We start from the raw sequence: 15721 nt of genomic DNA on the forward strand, positions 1-15721 counted from the left end.
AAAAAAATTTAAGTGTGAAATAAAATTTGAAGTAAAAATGTAAGCTTGCTATATTAAAAAAGTTTTACTCTTCATTCAGTACTTACCTATTTTTAAATGAAAGCAAATGTATTATTAAACACCTTAGAATTTTAACATAAACATGCATATATAGCATTTTCTCTGCTTTAAATTTTGCCAAATGACAATATGAATTAATACTAAATTTTTTTCTAAATCATTTTTTTTGTTCCTTTTTTTGAATATTTTTATGGCCTATGTGAAAATTTAGATCGTAATACTAGAGAGGAAAATATCTTCCAAGAGAAAAATGTATTAAAATTATACTAAAGAATAAAATAACTCATTTTCTCAAATGAAGAGTCTACAGACATTTTAGTAAATGAATGCAAGTTTTAGAATTTACTCAGAAAAACTGAAAAAGAATTTACAGGACAGTATTGTCGTATAGTAAGAGGCTCAAATGTGAGGTAAGTTTTGTTGTTGTTGTTCTTGTTTAATACTACGGAAATGGAGTTGACTACACCTGAATATGAAACCATTTTAATGTTTTGTGGTTTCTAAACATTAAATGAGGTGCAAAGTTGATAAGTAACTTTCTTTCCATAGCATCAAATGCCCAGAGTGAAATATATGAAATTTACTATATTCTCTAAACATTATCAAATAGGTATGAATGAATGGCATATATATATGCATATATAGCATTTTTTCTATTACAGTTTTAAAATACATAGGAAAATCAATAAATTAAAAAGTAATGATGAATGACAGCAAGATTCCTACAGGGAAGATTAAAAGGTTCTGTTTAAGATATAAAGAGCCTTGGTGGTGCTGTGAGTTAGGCGCTGGACTACAAATTTGCAAGGTCAGCTCTTTAAACCTACCAGTTGCTACTAGCTTGGGAAAAAGATGAGGTGTTCATAAAGATTTAATGTCAGAAACCTCATATTTGGCTGGTAAGGGTTGGAATGGAGGTGGATTTGGTGTGGATTGGGGTTTAATGTATAAAGTACCGATTCCATGATTAATGATCTCATAAAAAAGGATTCTGCCATGAGCACTTTTCTAGGGCAATGAAGGGGTAAAGATATTGACTAGCTATCAAAATAAATTTAACACTCAGATCATAAAATGTGGAATGAACTGAAAGGACTGACTCGGTGGCCCAGAGCAGAAAGATGTAGCAGTATGCTTTGGGAAGTTTCCCAGCCTTGGAAATGCTAAGGGACAATTCTACCCTATCCTAATGTCAACAGGTTTTGTTTCGTGTTTGATATCAGCTGTGCCAGATGAAATGTTTTTTCACTGATCTTAAGAAAATCTGCTTAATACAATAAAATCTATTTTAATCTAATCTACCCGTAAAGACCAAATTCAACTACCCAAGTTCCTATAAAGATTTGTGTGTGTGCATGCACACGCACGTGTGTGTATAAACATTAACAGTTGATTTTCAAAGAGGTTAACAGACTAGAGTCTAGACTACTCTGATTAAAATACTGCAATTTTTTACTCCTGACTTTTAAAAATATCATAATTACTCCATTTATAGTCTTGTCTACACATGCCCCCTATTTATGAATTGAAATTTGAAAGCATATTTTTTTACGAATTAAAATTTTGCAATGATGATAGTTCACAAACTACAGTAAAATCTTTGGTATATTTGAGATAATAAATGAACTCATTTTATACTTTTTTTTAAAAAAAGAGAAAGACACATCAAATACCTTGCCATACACTTCATATGTAAATATTTCTTAAAGTCCATCAATTGAAATTTTTTTCTACATGTAATTTAACTATTATTTTATTCCACCTATTTTGAAAAAGTTAAAGCCTCCGTTGGTCTTGTCTCATTCTAGGGAATCTTTTCTCCCAAGATTTCTATTACGATGCACTCTGCAGCACGTGGGAGCTCAGCACGTCCTTGAGTTATTCAGTCAGGCAGAGGACAAAGAAGTTAGCATGAGAAAGTGAGACTGTGAATACAGAGATAGGACAGAGGGAACTGCATAAGAAGAAGGACCAGGCATACTTAATATAACGGGACCTCTCGTATGGTTCAAGGTATGTGTGGCCAAAACGTCCCAATCAAACTAAAATGCAAAGGAGGAGCACTTATTTGACTTTAGGTTTGAACAAAGAACAGCAGATACACTAAATGCTGCCTTTGCTGTATAAACTTGGCATTTATATAAGTTTCATTTTAGAGTTAATAAAAGGAATGAGGCCACAAAGAAAAAAGGAACCAAAGGGGTAAACAGAGAAAAATGAAAATAAGAACACTAAAGCACAACTAGTCAAGACAAACAACAAAGATCATTTTATAGGTGCACAGGCAAGAGAAGTCAAATATTTGTAATGATTTCCTCTTACTATAAGAGGGGTTCATCAAAATCTAGTGAAAAGGTAATGGAATTTTTCCATAAAAGGTTAGAAGTCCCCACAGACACCTAAGTATCCCTGACGCTGCAATGGTTAAATGCACATCTGCTACGCAAAAGGTCACTTGTTCGAACCTACCAGCCACTGGTTAGGAAAAGAAGCCTGGTTCACCTGCTGCTGTAAAGACGGTTGTTCGTGCCATTTAGTGTCTACCACACACAGCAACCCCACGGACAACAGAATGAGAACCGGACTGATCCTGCACCGTCCTCACAAGTGTTATGTATGAGCCCATTGTTGCAGCTACTTGAAGAACCCATCTCATCAAGGGTCTTCCACTTCTTCATGGCCCTGGTTTCCTAAGACAGCATGTCCATGTTACAGCATGTCCATGTTACAGCATGTCCATGTTACAGCATGTCCATGTTACAGCATGTCCATGTTACCTCACCACCTCACTTCTAAGGAGCATTCTAACTGTGCAAGTTCTGCCAAGACAGAATTGCTTTTCTGGCAGTCCATGGTACTGAAGTGATCTTCGTCACCATGATAATTCAGAAGCATTGGTTCTTCTTGGGTCTTCCTTATTCATTGTCCAACTTTCACACGCATATGAAAATACTGTGGCTTGGATCAGGTACAGCTTAATCTTCAAAGAGACGTCCGCACGCTTTAAAACTTTAAAGAGGTCTTCTGCAGAGTTGCCTAGTTTAATAAGGAATTTGATTTCTTGATTGCTGCTTCCATGAGCAGTGATTGTAGATGCAATTAAAATGAGATTTTGCCATAATGTTACCTATTGGTGCAGCTGAGAAGACTTTGGCTTTGTTTACACTGAGTTGTAATCCATCTGAATGTGGCAATCCTTGATCTCATCACCAAGTATTTCTTTAAATACCTCCTCACTTTCAGGGAGCAAAGTTGTATGTCTGCATATTTCAGGTTGTTAATAACCCTTCCTCCAATCCTGACACCCCTCATTCTTGTTCAAATAGCTCAGCTTCTCTGATTATTTGCTCAGCATACAGAATAAGGAAGTCTGATAAAGGGACACAACCCTGACACACACCTTTCCTGATTTTAAACTGTGTATTGTACTACGTGCCACATCAGTACAATGAGTGCAAGAAAGTGTTCTATAATTCCCATTCTTGCCAATGCTATCCATAATTTGATATGAATAACACAGTCCAATGCCTTGGTATAGTCAAGAAAACACAAATAAACACCTTTCTGGTATTGTTTTCAAGGAAGATCCATCTGATATCAACAGTGGTATTAACCCTCATTCCAGGCTCTCCTCTGTGTAATGGTTGGGTTTCTCATAGTCCTCTGTGGATGGATGGCTGCATTGTTGAATTATCTTCACTTTACATGCATGTGCTACTAATGATATTGTTGGATAATTTCCATGTTCTGTAGGGTCAGCTTTCTTTGAAATGGGTACAAGTATGAATTTCTCCCAGTCAGTTGGCCAGGAAACATTTTCCAAATTTCTTGGCCTAGACCAGCGAGTACCTTGAGAGGTTCATGAACTTGTGGAGACATTTCATTGTTCTCTCAGTTCCTGAAGCCTTGTTTTCTGTGAAGGCCTTCAGAGCAGTGTGGACGTTTTCTTTCAAAACCAGCAGATTTTCATCATACTACCCCTTGAAATGGTTGTATATGGATGAGTTATTTCTGGTGCAGTGACCATGTATTTCCTCCAACTGCTTTCGGTGCTTCTTGTATCATTCAATATTTCCCCCGTTGAACACTTCTATATTGTAACTTGAAACCCTATGGAGCTACTCGACTCAGTCCTCTATAGCACTGCTAAGTCAAATTAATGCAACCATAAACAAGAGCAAAAATATAGACATACTTCTCTATGCATCACCAAACAACTCTTCGATCCCAATTCCTTTTACTATGAAAAAATGTGCTCGTGGTCTAAGTCAACGTTGAAACTTAGTTATACTATATGGTTGAGCTAAACAATTGGGTTACTTAAAATGCCTAAAATTAGGTTACAATAAAAAAAAAAAAACAAAAATAACACAAACAACTATTAACAACCCCTCCCACCAAAGTCACTGCTTACTAGTAAACATCGTCTTTCCCACAACACAGCCGCAAGTCTTTCAAATTGTGAACGACACATATCTCAGCTCCCGTGCTTTTCATACTTACAATCCTTCTCTGCCCCCATCAATCAGGGCTTGAAATAACGGCTTGTTATGAGGTATAGTTTGTAAAATGTTGCCATCCCCTGTCACGTAGCCAATGGCCCACTGCCCCAATCGAGTACAGCTTAACCTAAAAATGTAGCTGCAATGCAAGAAAAGATAATTTTCAGTCCCATTCCAAACATGTGCTAATTGCTGAGAATTCAAGTGTTCAAAAACAAAATAGAAAACGCAAACAACACAGTCATTAAGAAGTCTTGCTATAAACGGTCATCTCTAAATTTGGTCTTGTTATCACGGTGACACCATTTAGAGGAGCCCTAGTAGCCCAGGGGTGAAGAACCTGGCTGCTAACGGAAAAGTTGGGTCTTCGTCCCCACCAGCAGTTCTGGGGGACGAAAGACAGAAAGAAAGATGTGGCACCTAGATGACAGCTTTGGAAATTCTAGGGGCAGCTCTAATTTGTCCTACAGAGTTGCTGTGAATCAATGGCAGTGAGTTGGGCACTTCATTAATTGCAGCACAGCGCGTGGTTCTTACGGAGAAGTCAGTGGTTCAGACCCACCAATCGCTCTGTGCAAGCAAGATGCGGCAGTCTGCTTCTACAGCGATATGCAGGTCCTGTGTAAGTCCTACTTTGCCCTGTACAGTCTCTATAACGGACTCAACAGCAGTCTCAGCATGTTAAGTAAACATTTATCTTTCTATTAAAAAAAACAAAACCCTAACCTCACTGCCGAAGTTGATGCTAACTCATAGTGACCCCTACAGGACAGGACAGAACTGCCGTGTGCTTTTCTGAGATAGTAACGGTTTATTGGAACAGAAAGCCCAGTCTTTCTCCTTTTCTATAAAAGAGGCACTAATTTTTTTCTACTTCTTTAGAATACTCTAGGATAATGTTAAAAAAAAGGAAGTGTTATCTAGCAAATGATTTACTGCCATTGGGAGTGCTATGTATGAAAATGCTGGTAGTTTGAATCAGCTCTGACATAAACCATTTTTTGGAAATAGGCCAAGTAAAAATAAAAAAGCTAAAATCTAATTTGTTCACCTTATACACAAACGAATAAGCAGGTTTCCAGTAACTAATATGGGATGTTTTATTTTATCTTCAGTTGTTAAATATCTTGTTTAAAAATAATACTTTTCATCCAAGCATTCTAGCCATCCGTTTTACACAAAAGCTCAAAGGAGCTGAAGTGCATTAATGAGAAAGCAAACTAGGTATGTTCATGGCTGCTATTTGACCATGTCAAATCAAACATCTTCATTTGGAGTTAAAAAATTTAGTTGAATGCTAAGTTTATTAAAACCAACTCCAAAATAAACAAAAACTAACGCCAAATAAGAGATATTGTCTTGACTACAAATTCATCATTTATTTATTTGTTCATTTAGCGATCTCCTAAGTACATCATACTCACACATGTCATAATGATTTCCATATCTGAATTTTATGAGCCATAATATGGAACAAGAGAATGTCAACTGCTGGCTAAATCGGAGTTCTCTTACTGCTGTCACTGGGTATTGCAATCACGACCAGGCTCAACTGTTTGCTATCTGGATTTACTACCCAACTGTTCTCTGGATCTGCTTCCAAAGAAGTCAGCCAACGAGACATATGAAGGTCAGTTCTACACTGAGGCAACCGGCTTGCCAGGTGCTGGGTTCCACTTACTGACAACTAGTAGATTCTTTAATTTAGCTTCTGTAAGTATGTGGCAGAAATAAATATTTCTTTATAAACATTAGTAATCGATGAATCAGGATACTTTCAAAGTATTTTACAAATTAATGTTCTATATATAATGGCTTTTATGATCTTCTCTCACTTTGGTATGTTACGGTAGATGGCATATTTTGGTGGTGCCGGAAGCACCAGTATTACAAATAATAGAAGGCTGACCCTTGGTAGAGAGGTATCCACAGAGCTTCCAGACTTAGAAAGACTATGGCAAAATAGAAGAAAGAGCTGGAAGTTTGCTTCTAAAAAACCAGGGGGTGGGAGGTGGGGCACTAGAATTGATTGTGATTATGTATTTACAACTCTTTTTAAAAGCAATTTAACTACTGAAGTATTGATATGTGGACACTGTATCAAGAAAACCACACACACACAAATCATGACCAGTGGTTAGCGCAGCTGAAGAGAAAGAGTTGCTGCATAGGGGACATCGAGCTTAATTCAATGGTGGTAGAATGATGTGAAAAGGGTTATCAATAAGGGGTGTACAACACGGGGTGTTCAATCAGTGACACTGAATTATACAACTAGAGTTTGTGGAACCAGAGAATGTCTGCTGTGCATATTTTTGCCACGATTAGAAAAAAAAATAATTACACGAATCACAATGACTACGAGAGAAAGAAACTGTTCCAGAATTTACCACGTTGATAGTTGTATAACTCTTCTTGATATGAATTACTGAATTGTATGGCACTGGATAAAGTGCTAATAAAACTGTTTAAAAAAAAAAGCTGGCCCATGCAAACCTTAGGAATAGCAGCAGACAGCTGTCTGGTAGAGTGCCAGAGGTGAGCCCCTAGAGGCGGAAAGACGCTCAGAACACACTGGGGAAGAGGGGCTTCTGCAAGGTGTGTCTGACGTTGCTGATGTGGATGGAGCAGGGCTTTGAGGACCTCCATGGCATGATCTGGCATTACTCATAACGAGAAGAAATCACTTCAAACAACCACTAAAGAGCAAAACAAGTAATACATCAAGCATGAATCTGGGAAAATTAAAGGTGGACAAAAATGCAAGCGAGCACATAAAGATCCATAACTGTGCATTAGTGAGTGAGCAGAGATGGAGTCGTACTGATCATTGTGAATTGGACAATCTCAAGGTGCAAGAGAGAAAGATGAGGCTTCCTTTTCCCATAAAGAATTACAGTGTTAGAAACCCACAGGGGCAGTCCTACCCTGTCCTACAGGGTCACTATGAGCCAGAATTACGTCAACAGCAGCAACTTTGACTTTGGGGATGGTCTACTCAAACAAATGACAAACTGAGGAAAAACAATATTACATTCATTCCTCTGCAAAAATATTTCAAAGATATACCCTTACGTTAAAAAATGCCAACGATCGGATAATATCCATACACCTGTCTACAAGGAACACCAGTTAGGTTGCGTATTATTCAACACCATACACTGAGAAATGTCAAATATGAGGAAAGTAAGGATGTTTACCAACTTCTTTAGTCTGAAACTGATCGAACATGCAATCAAAAGACCCAGAGGCCTTCACTAGATATTGAACTGCTCTGAGTCTTGCTTAGTTTAATCATTTGGAAGATGAAAAACAAAACAAAACATGCAGCTTCAGGTATTGTGTAAGAAGACTGCCAAGGCATGATATTGGTTAGGATTTTATCTATGAACAGCAACAAATACTTACATATGTTTATCATAGAGTCAAACTGGGTATATGGCCTGAAAAAATACCCTAAAGGAAGTAATATCCAAATCATGTCTTTAGTACGAAATTAATATGTTCAAAGTAAAAAAAAACTCTTCTTACAATTTTATACACAAACATGGGTGTCACAAAAGAGTCAGTGTGTTAATATTCTATTCCAAATAGAAAATTAGAAATCAAGGCTTACTGGAATCTCTACATTTATCAGAAAATACATATTCGTACATTTCCTTCACTCCATAAAAATTGTTTCAAAATAAACACAATGTATTAAATTAAAGAATTCGCGGAAGGAGGGAGCAGTAGCCTGCTTTATTAACAGTATTTCCCCCCGGGTATGACTGATTTACTTAGGCATGACCAATGAGGATTTTTCCTCCTGGGTGATATGGCGTAATATAACTGCTGAAAAGCTTTACCTTCCAGGTTTGGTGCTGTGCTTCTGTAGTCGTGCTTTAACCTCATCATATGTGAGAAATGCCATGTAACCTGGATGTGTTACGGCTAAGAAATTCCAATTCCGTAAAATAGAACCCCAAGGCTGAAAATAGAAATAAAATGAAATGAAATTATCCAGCGAAAAGCAATGACCTCTAACATATCGGCTCATCATCTAATACGCTTGCAAGATTCCTCTGGAAACTTTTAAAGTTATGATGTGTTTATGTGGCTTAGGTCAATCCTTGTCACCTGATAGGAGACATGCAATAGTTTATTCGTTTTTTAGAGCAATATCAATAGATAGAGCACCGATTTGAGAACAGAATACAGGGAGCTACAAGAAGAAGCAGGGTATCTCTTCTCAACAAAGTCTCTCATCAATACAGCATTTGTGATCATTTTGGAAAATAAATCACATCATTCTTCTGTGCAAAACCTCAAACTTTTGAGTAAAAAGCCTTTGTAAATAGCCTAGAAAGAACTTCACAAGATCTGGCTCCCTGATTTTGCCTCCACACCCCTGGCTTTACATTTGCCCACTGTCAATTGGAGTCAGGTCAGAGGAGCACTCTCCAACTGAAGAGCCCTTTATCTTCTACCTGAATTATACTTTCCCTCATATATCGATCTGATTCCGCTCTCCACATGGCACCTCTTCAGGGACCACCCTCTGTAAAATGGCAACCTCCCATCACACTTCTTAATTGTCTATGAATTTGTTTTGTTTGCAACCACATCTTAAGGATCTAGGCTCATGCCTGAATCTAACAGATGCTCAATACACATTTGTCGGATGGACAGTGAGGAACCAGAGAGAGAAGGCAGTTACACGTGTGGCTAAACTGTTGCAACCCAGGCTCTGCCAACAGCTGTTCCTTTGTGGTCATAAACAAGTGATTCATCTGCTAATCTTAATTTTCTTTCCCAGAAAATGAATATTACAATAGAACCAAATTCACAGTGATGTAAGTCTAAGTGAAATGGTATTTAAAAGGGCTAACACTGTAATGGCATTTGGAAAATTTAATTATTATCATATGACTATGATTGTTGGGTTCCTTATTTTAGGACAAGAAAAGCCTATCATGGAACAACTTGACAAGAGTTACATATTAACCACAAGCTCCATGAGGGCAAGGAAAAGGCTTGCTTTATTCTCCGGTGGGATATCAATACCCTATGCCTAGTCTCAGCTACCCAGTAATCAATCAGCAACAATTGTTGCTCAACAGATCCTCTAATTAATGACTTATCTAAATGTCTGGATTCCCAGTTTAGTGCTCGTCTTAGTAACATATTAAACTTGCAGATGTTTCTTGATACAATTAAAATTAAGAGAGGTTTGGGGTTTAAAAGTTAAATAGAAACCTTCTATAAAAATCCAAATACAATGGTTTGCATCCTTGTACAGTTCCCTCTCTAATGTAGTCTGCTTTTCTTCCAGATGCCATGGCAAGAGAAAAAGGCAGGTGGTGTAGGACAACTTTGCTAAAGGGATGCATGGGTCATGTCTGCCACATTTTTAATGCGGAAGCTACCTTAATGTCAAGGAATTGGCAGCATACTAATCTGATATGCTAGATTATTAACTTAAATTTTCTACATAAAAAAAGACATTTTCAGATGGTATGTTAAAGTAGTTGAAATAGTCATCCTAGACACGAATGCTGCTTTTGCTTGCTTTGAGACTTGCTCTTCAATATTGCTAAGAAAGTTTCAAATTTACCAGGCAGAATTCTTCAAGGATTATGGATCCCTTGGGATGAGGATAACAAGGGAAAGAATGAGTTAGTCTTGAAGAGATTTACTCTTTCTTTGACATAACAAGAAAAATCTTCTGGGTATTTCCCTATCACATTAGGGAGAGGGAAATCTAATTAGGAAGAGGGGGGAAAAAGATTTCTGGAGTGACATGAGAAACTCTGCCTAAAATCTTGAAAAAATAAAATATTTTTAATTTTCTGCCTGAGGCATGGCTCAAATTGCACAGAACAATACTTGGAAGAATATCAGCATAACTGTTTTTTGAGCGGTGGACAGAGAGACAGAGAAAGAGAGAGAAATTACGCCCTATTTTAGGCACTGGATTTGTTTTTATCTAACCCTCCCCCTCCCCCAGCTACAGAGGGCATGAATGGAAAAGAATATCAGGCACATATTTGGATCACTTCTATAAAAATCCATGTAAATTTATTGAAGGAATGCTCTTAAAATGCTAAACTTTAAGAAAAGAGCCGATGCACCCATCAAACCTACAAGTAAAATAATAAAAGCTGAGCTGTGCGCCGAAGGCTGCAGTACTTAGCAGTAGTGTCTCAGTACATCATCCAGAAGGCCGGCTTCCTACTGCAAACATGGTTATGTAATAGAAAGAGTCGGTGTGCTGTTTCTCTGGTAAGTGCAACCCACTCAAACAGTCTGAAACACGTGCCAAATCACAGCTTAAAAAACAAAACAAAACAAACTGCTTAAAGAATAAAACTTATTCTTGCAATGTGTTTTCAGATGAAAATATTTACCACATATCAAAACAAAATGATCTGCACATTCTTAAATGATATAAAAATTAATAAAGTGAGTGAAAGAGACTGATCCTTCTAGTCTCTCCAATGGACTATTTTTATGAATAGCCATTTAATCAGGAGCGTTGGCTAATCTTTCCAGAAGTTCTTTCTCCTTGCTATCAGTAGTAATGTTCCTTCGTTTATTCTTTTCCTGTTTTATTTCATTAGTTCAAGGTACTCCATACACAGCTAATTCTTTCTTTATTCATCTCTCATTCACTTCCCATTACTCAACAACCCAGGCTTCAGGGAAGGGAAGGGCAAGCCCAAGCACAGGGAGGAGAGATGTTCCACTGCTGAATTCTAATTCCTGTGATCAATCCCAGCATCCCTCACCTACCTGGCAAGGAGAAAGCAAGTGGTGGGACAGCATTAAAAAAAGACCAAGAAAGGGAGCCACTACAAAACCCTTCAGATAAAAAAAACAAAAACAAAACAAAAAAAAACCCTTCAGATGACTGTCAGCAATCTGTCAAGTTCTGGCCAGATAACAAGATAAAGGAAAGTAAGTCTTACATCTTTCAGTCCCTAGAATCCTCCACTTCAGCTCCTTGTTTCTGCTGATTCCATCTTTAAATCCATATGCTACTTTCACTACCCCAGATCCCAAATCCTGAGATTATACCTTATCTCCCCCTCTCAGATATAACTCTGCTAAGATCCCCTTACTTCTCCCTGACACTGAGGCATTTCCAACTCGCAGAGTTTCTAAGACTGTAAATGTTTACAGGAGCAAATGGCCTATCTCTTTCCAGAGGAGCAGCTTGTGGATTTGAACCATTGACCTGAAGTTAACTTGCAGGCACATAACTGACAGTGACACCAGGAAATACTCCAGCCTTCAATAACTGAGAACTCAAAAAGTCACTACCAGTTAATCACCAATGTCACTGTGGCAACAGAATATAAAATTCAGGCAATAGCAATATTAGCAAAATGTGCATTTTTTACATAGAATACATATATCTTAAGAAAATATCTTAAGAAAACTTACAAAAAATTTAATGGTATATTTTTAATTAGGTAAACATAAAAACTAATTGATCTAATTTTATGATATCTTAAGGCAGATGTTAGAATATAATCAAAGTATATGAATATTGAATACACAAGTCAAAGGAAGTAAAGAATTTCAGAGGTATATAGATATCAATAGGAAATTTTCAGCTATTTCTAAAATTAACATACATTAAAAGTGACTAGGCACTTTGTGGTCCACAAGTAAAATGTTGAGTTTTGCTACAAAAACTTTCTATAGTAGTCTACTCATTTTCCTCCCCCATCCCATTGAACACATATAAACTATCTTATACGTAGAGCAGTAAGGTTACTTGGATCGCGGATGAGGTGCATATATTAAGTATACATTTGAATAACCCTTTAACTCATATTGTTCTCATCCATTGAATAAATAGGGTGTCTTCTTGTACATAATACGTACCCTGAAAAGGCATCTTGACGAGCACACCCCCATACACTTTCCCTGAATGAAAAATTAATGTCATGTAGGAAAACTACTTCTGCTCTCTTCCTTCACTAGGTATAGCAGCAGAGCTATCATTTAGAAGATCTTTGATTCGTGTTAAATAAATGGGCTATTATTCAGTAAAAGTACCAAGAGCTTTTTAAAAAGGGAGAAGTTCCACTACAACGTGATCAATATCAAGTACCACATTTATGTTTTAATGCACATTAATTTACTGAAAAAGTAAAGGCAGACAAGGTATACGCAATGAGAATAATCATGGAACAGCTATGAAAATAAGTAAAAATCCATGCTCTAAAGTCATTTATGCCATTTCTTGCTCTAGATGCATAGGTAGAATTATGTTTTTAAAACTATAATAAAGTAAAATATAACCTATAAGTATTGTTGACACAAGTTAATTTGCCTTCTTTTAATGGGCTCTTTCTTAAATTAAAAGCTAATCCTAACCACACTTGTTTTATTATACATTTAAATCAATCACTCAAATCCTTTCAGGCTAGTGTCAAGTAAAGTTATAAATCACAGAAGCAAACTCCTTATAGCATGGAAAATAAGAAAACTAATGATCTACTGTACATTTGTTGAAAGCATGTTTCAAACAGAATAAATCTTACTTCAGGCTAAAATAATAAAAACTTGGGAAAGAATTCAAGGCTGACATCATTTTCAATTTATATTGCTGCATAATTTATACCATTAGGATTACTATATCACTGAAAATTATAAGTAGGGATCTCTTATTCTGTGACTATTTGAATGAAATTACATACATATTATAATTTTATAGCAGACCCAAATCTCAAAATTCAAATTTCAAGTCTTTATGATCAAAATAACTCCATTAGAGTATATAAATGCGCAAAATAACATCTGGCCTTCCTCTTATAATTATACTTGCTTCTCAACAGTTAAAGGAGGACAATTATGGAGGAATGATTTAAAAAATAAAAACAATAAATGAATGTTCACATCTAACATTGATTGTATTGTGATACAAGGAAGGAAAGATGCATAAATTCCCAAGAGTGATTTATTAAACTAGTACAGGTATATTGTTTTGATGGAATATAGTGCAGAAACTGAAAATTAAATTATACAGATGACAAAAGATGAGATGAAACATGTTCAGAATATGCAGCTAAAGGAGTAAAACAGCTTTTAAGCAATATTCACAATACAAGTGTATACAGAATAGTTTGTGATTTCTGCTTCCTATTTCCCTTTTCATCTAAGGCCGTGGTTCTCAACCTTCCTAATGCTACGACCCTTTAATACAGATTCCTTAAGTTGTGGTGGCCACCCCAACCATAAAATTATTTTCATTGCTACTTCATAACTATAATTTTGCTACTGATATGAATCGGGCGACCCCTGTGAAAGGGTCGTTCGACCCCCAAAGGGGTCACGACCCACAGATTGAGAACCGCTGATCTAAGGAATGAGAAGGGCAAATGAGAAGAGATGGAATAAAATCCTAACAAGTGCACAGACACAAAACAAAACTGCTGTCAAGTTGATTCCAGTTCAGTCACCCCATCGGCCAGAGTGGAATTGCCAGATGGGTTTTCCAAAGTTGTAAATTTACAGCAGCAGATGACCATATCTTTATCCTGCACAGAGCTGGTTCAAAACACTGTCCTTCCTGTTAATGGCAGTGCTTAGCCACTGCAACACCAAACTCAAAAAAAACCAACCACCAGCACCTCACGGCCATGGAGTTGATGTCAACCTACAGCCATCCCAGTGGACAGGACAGAACAGCTCCTGTGAATTTCCGAGGCTGGTACTGTTTGTGGGAGTAGAAAGCCCCATCTTTCTCAGGACTGTGGCATTAGGCCCTTCTTAATTACCCACTACCAATCCCTTAACTGTTGCATTCTGTTAGTTACGGGGTTGAAAATATCAACAACATAAAGACAGAAACCACGTACCTATTGCAGTCTATTAGATTCTGATTCAAAAAAGGCCCAAAAGAGTACAGAAGAGAGTATATAGGGTTTCTAACCCTTTAATCTTTACAGAAGCAGACGGCTACATCTTTTAAATGTCGATTGGGCAGTGAATTTGAACTGCTGACCATTTGGTTAACAGATCAGGGCTTAACCACTTTACCACCAGGGCTAGAGAAATTAAAGAGGGAGTTTAAAATAAAGCTTCTTTGTATGAAGCTTCTAAGCTGACAAGCAAGACTAGGCTCACAATTCTGACACTACAGAATTTAAACCAGATGAGTCACTTTAAACTGAGCTATGCTTAAAAATTCATAACAATGAGATGCATTAAAATTTCAGGCTACCCAGGAGGCTATTTATCGTATGTGCATGCGTGTGTGTGTGTGTGTGCGCGTGTGATTGTGTGTGTACCTGGTGCATGCACAGCTGGAGCAGGAGCTGGAGTGGAGAAGAGAGGCAAGATAAAAATGGAGAGTGGAGAAGGGAAAGGAGAAGACAGGGAGGGGAAATGTGGACGACTGGGAGCAGGGTGCGAGGGATGGAAGAAAAAAGAGGGAAGGGAGGTGGACAGATTACACCATATCAAACTTACCTGAAATAGCCTGGTAAAAATATCAAATTCAAAAACTGAAATGTAATCGTTGCAAGTTAAATCGATTGTTGATTTTAGAGCCATAGCTTCTAGGCCGGAGCTAATTTGATGGACCTCATGAAGGCATTGCCTGAACACTTTCCATGGGACAATAGTTCTGTACAAAGAAAAGAAGAGTAATTGAATTTCGTGCCAATTAAGACAGACCTTCTACTTAAACTGTATAATTGAATCATACTATTAATGCAATTACAATTGAATTAACAGGCAAATAGTTGAGAACATCATTCATAATTCAGAACATATGCAACGGTTTGTAACTCAATTATTTACAAACAGTATGATAAAAATCTAAATCATTTTTATACTCAAAATAGCACTTGGCTATTAAGATTTCCCTAGAAATAAATCACAAAGAAGGACAAATTCCCGTGTGTCAGAAGCTCTTCAGTGTGTTACCGGGTCACTTCGCCATGAATCCAGATTAACTTCCCCCTTTGGGGCAGGGCTGCTTGGTCCCAAGGGGTTGTTATGGGAAGGACTTAGACAATTAATTTATTTTCTGAAAATAGTTATAAAACGATGAGACCATAGCAGAACTTAACTCATTATATAAAATAATAATGTGCATTTATCATTTCAGGACCGTTATGGTGAAAAGTTATCAAGACATTTCTGGTTTGCAATCCAGT

The 15721-nt window shown here is 37.1% G+C and overlaps 1 protein-coding gene across 2 annotated transcripts in view; it reads right to left on the reverse strand.

The window, feature by feature from the left end:
• The window catches only part of CBLB (Cbl proto-oncogene B), a 248643-nt gene that overhangs the window by 105530 nt on the left and 127392 nt on the right, over positions 1-15721 (reverse strand). For both annotated transcript variants that reach the window (XM_045286202.1, XM_004706383.4), the window contains exons 5-7: positions 15030-15186; positions 8411-8532; positions 4564-4701 (exon numbers count right to left, since the gene is read on the reverse strand). In XM_045286202.1, coding sequence (XP_045142137.1) covers positions 4564-4701; positions 8411-8532; positions 15030-15186 — 417 coding nt within the window. The remainder of the gene's footprint in view (positions 1-4563; positions 4702-8410; positions 8533-15029; positions 15187-15721) is intronic.

This window comes from Echinops telfairi, unplaced genomic scaffold (genome assembly GCF_000313985.2).
Source record: "Echinops telfairi isolate 266 unplaced genomic scaffold, ASM31398v2 ScPeMD7_6;HRSCAF=24_0, whole genome shotgun sequence".
In the NCBI taxonomy this organism is placed as follows: Eukaryota; Metazoa; Chordata; class Mammalia; order Afrosoricida; family Tenrecidae; genus Echinops; species Echinops telfairi.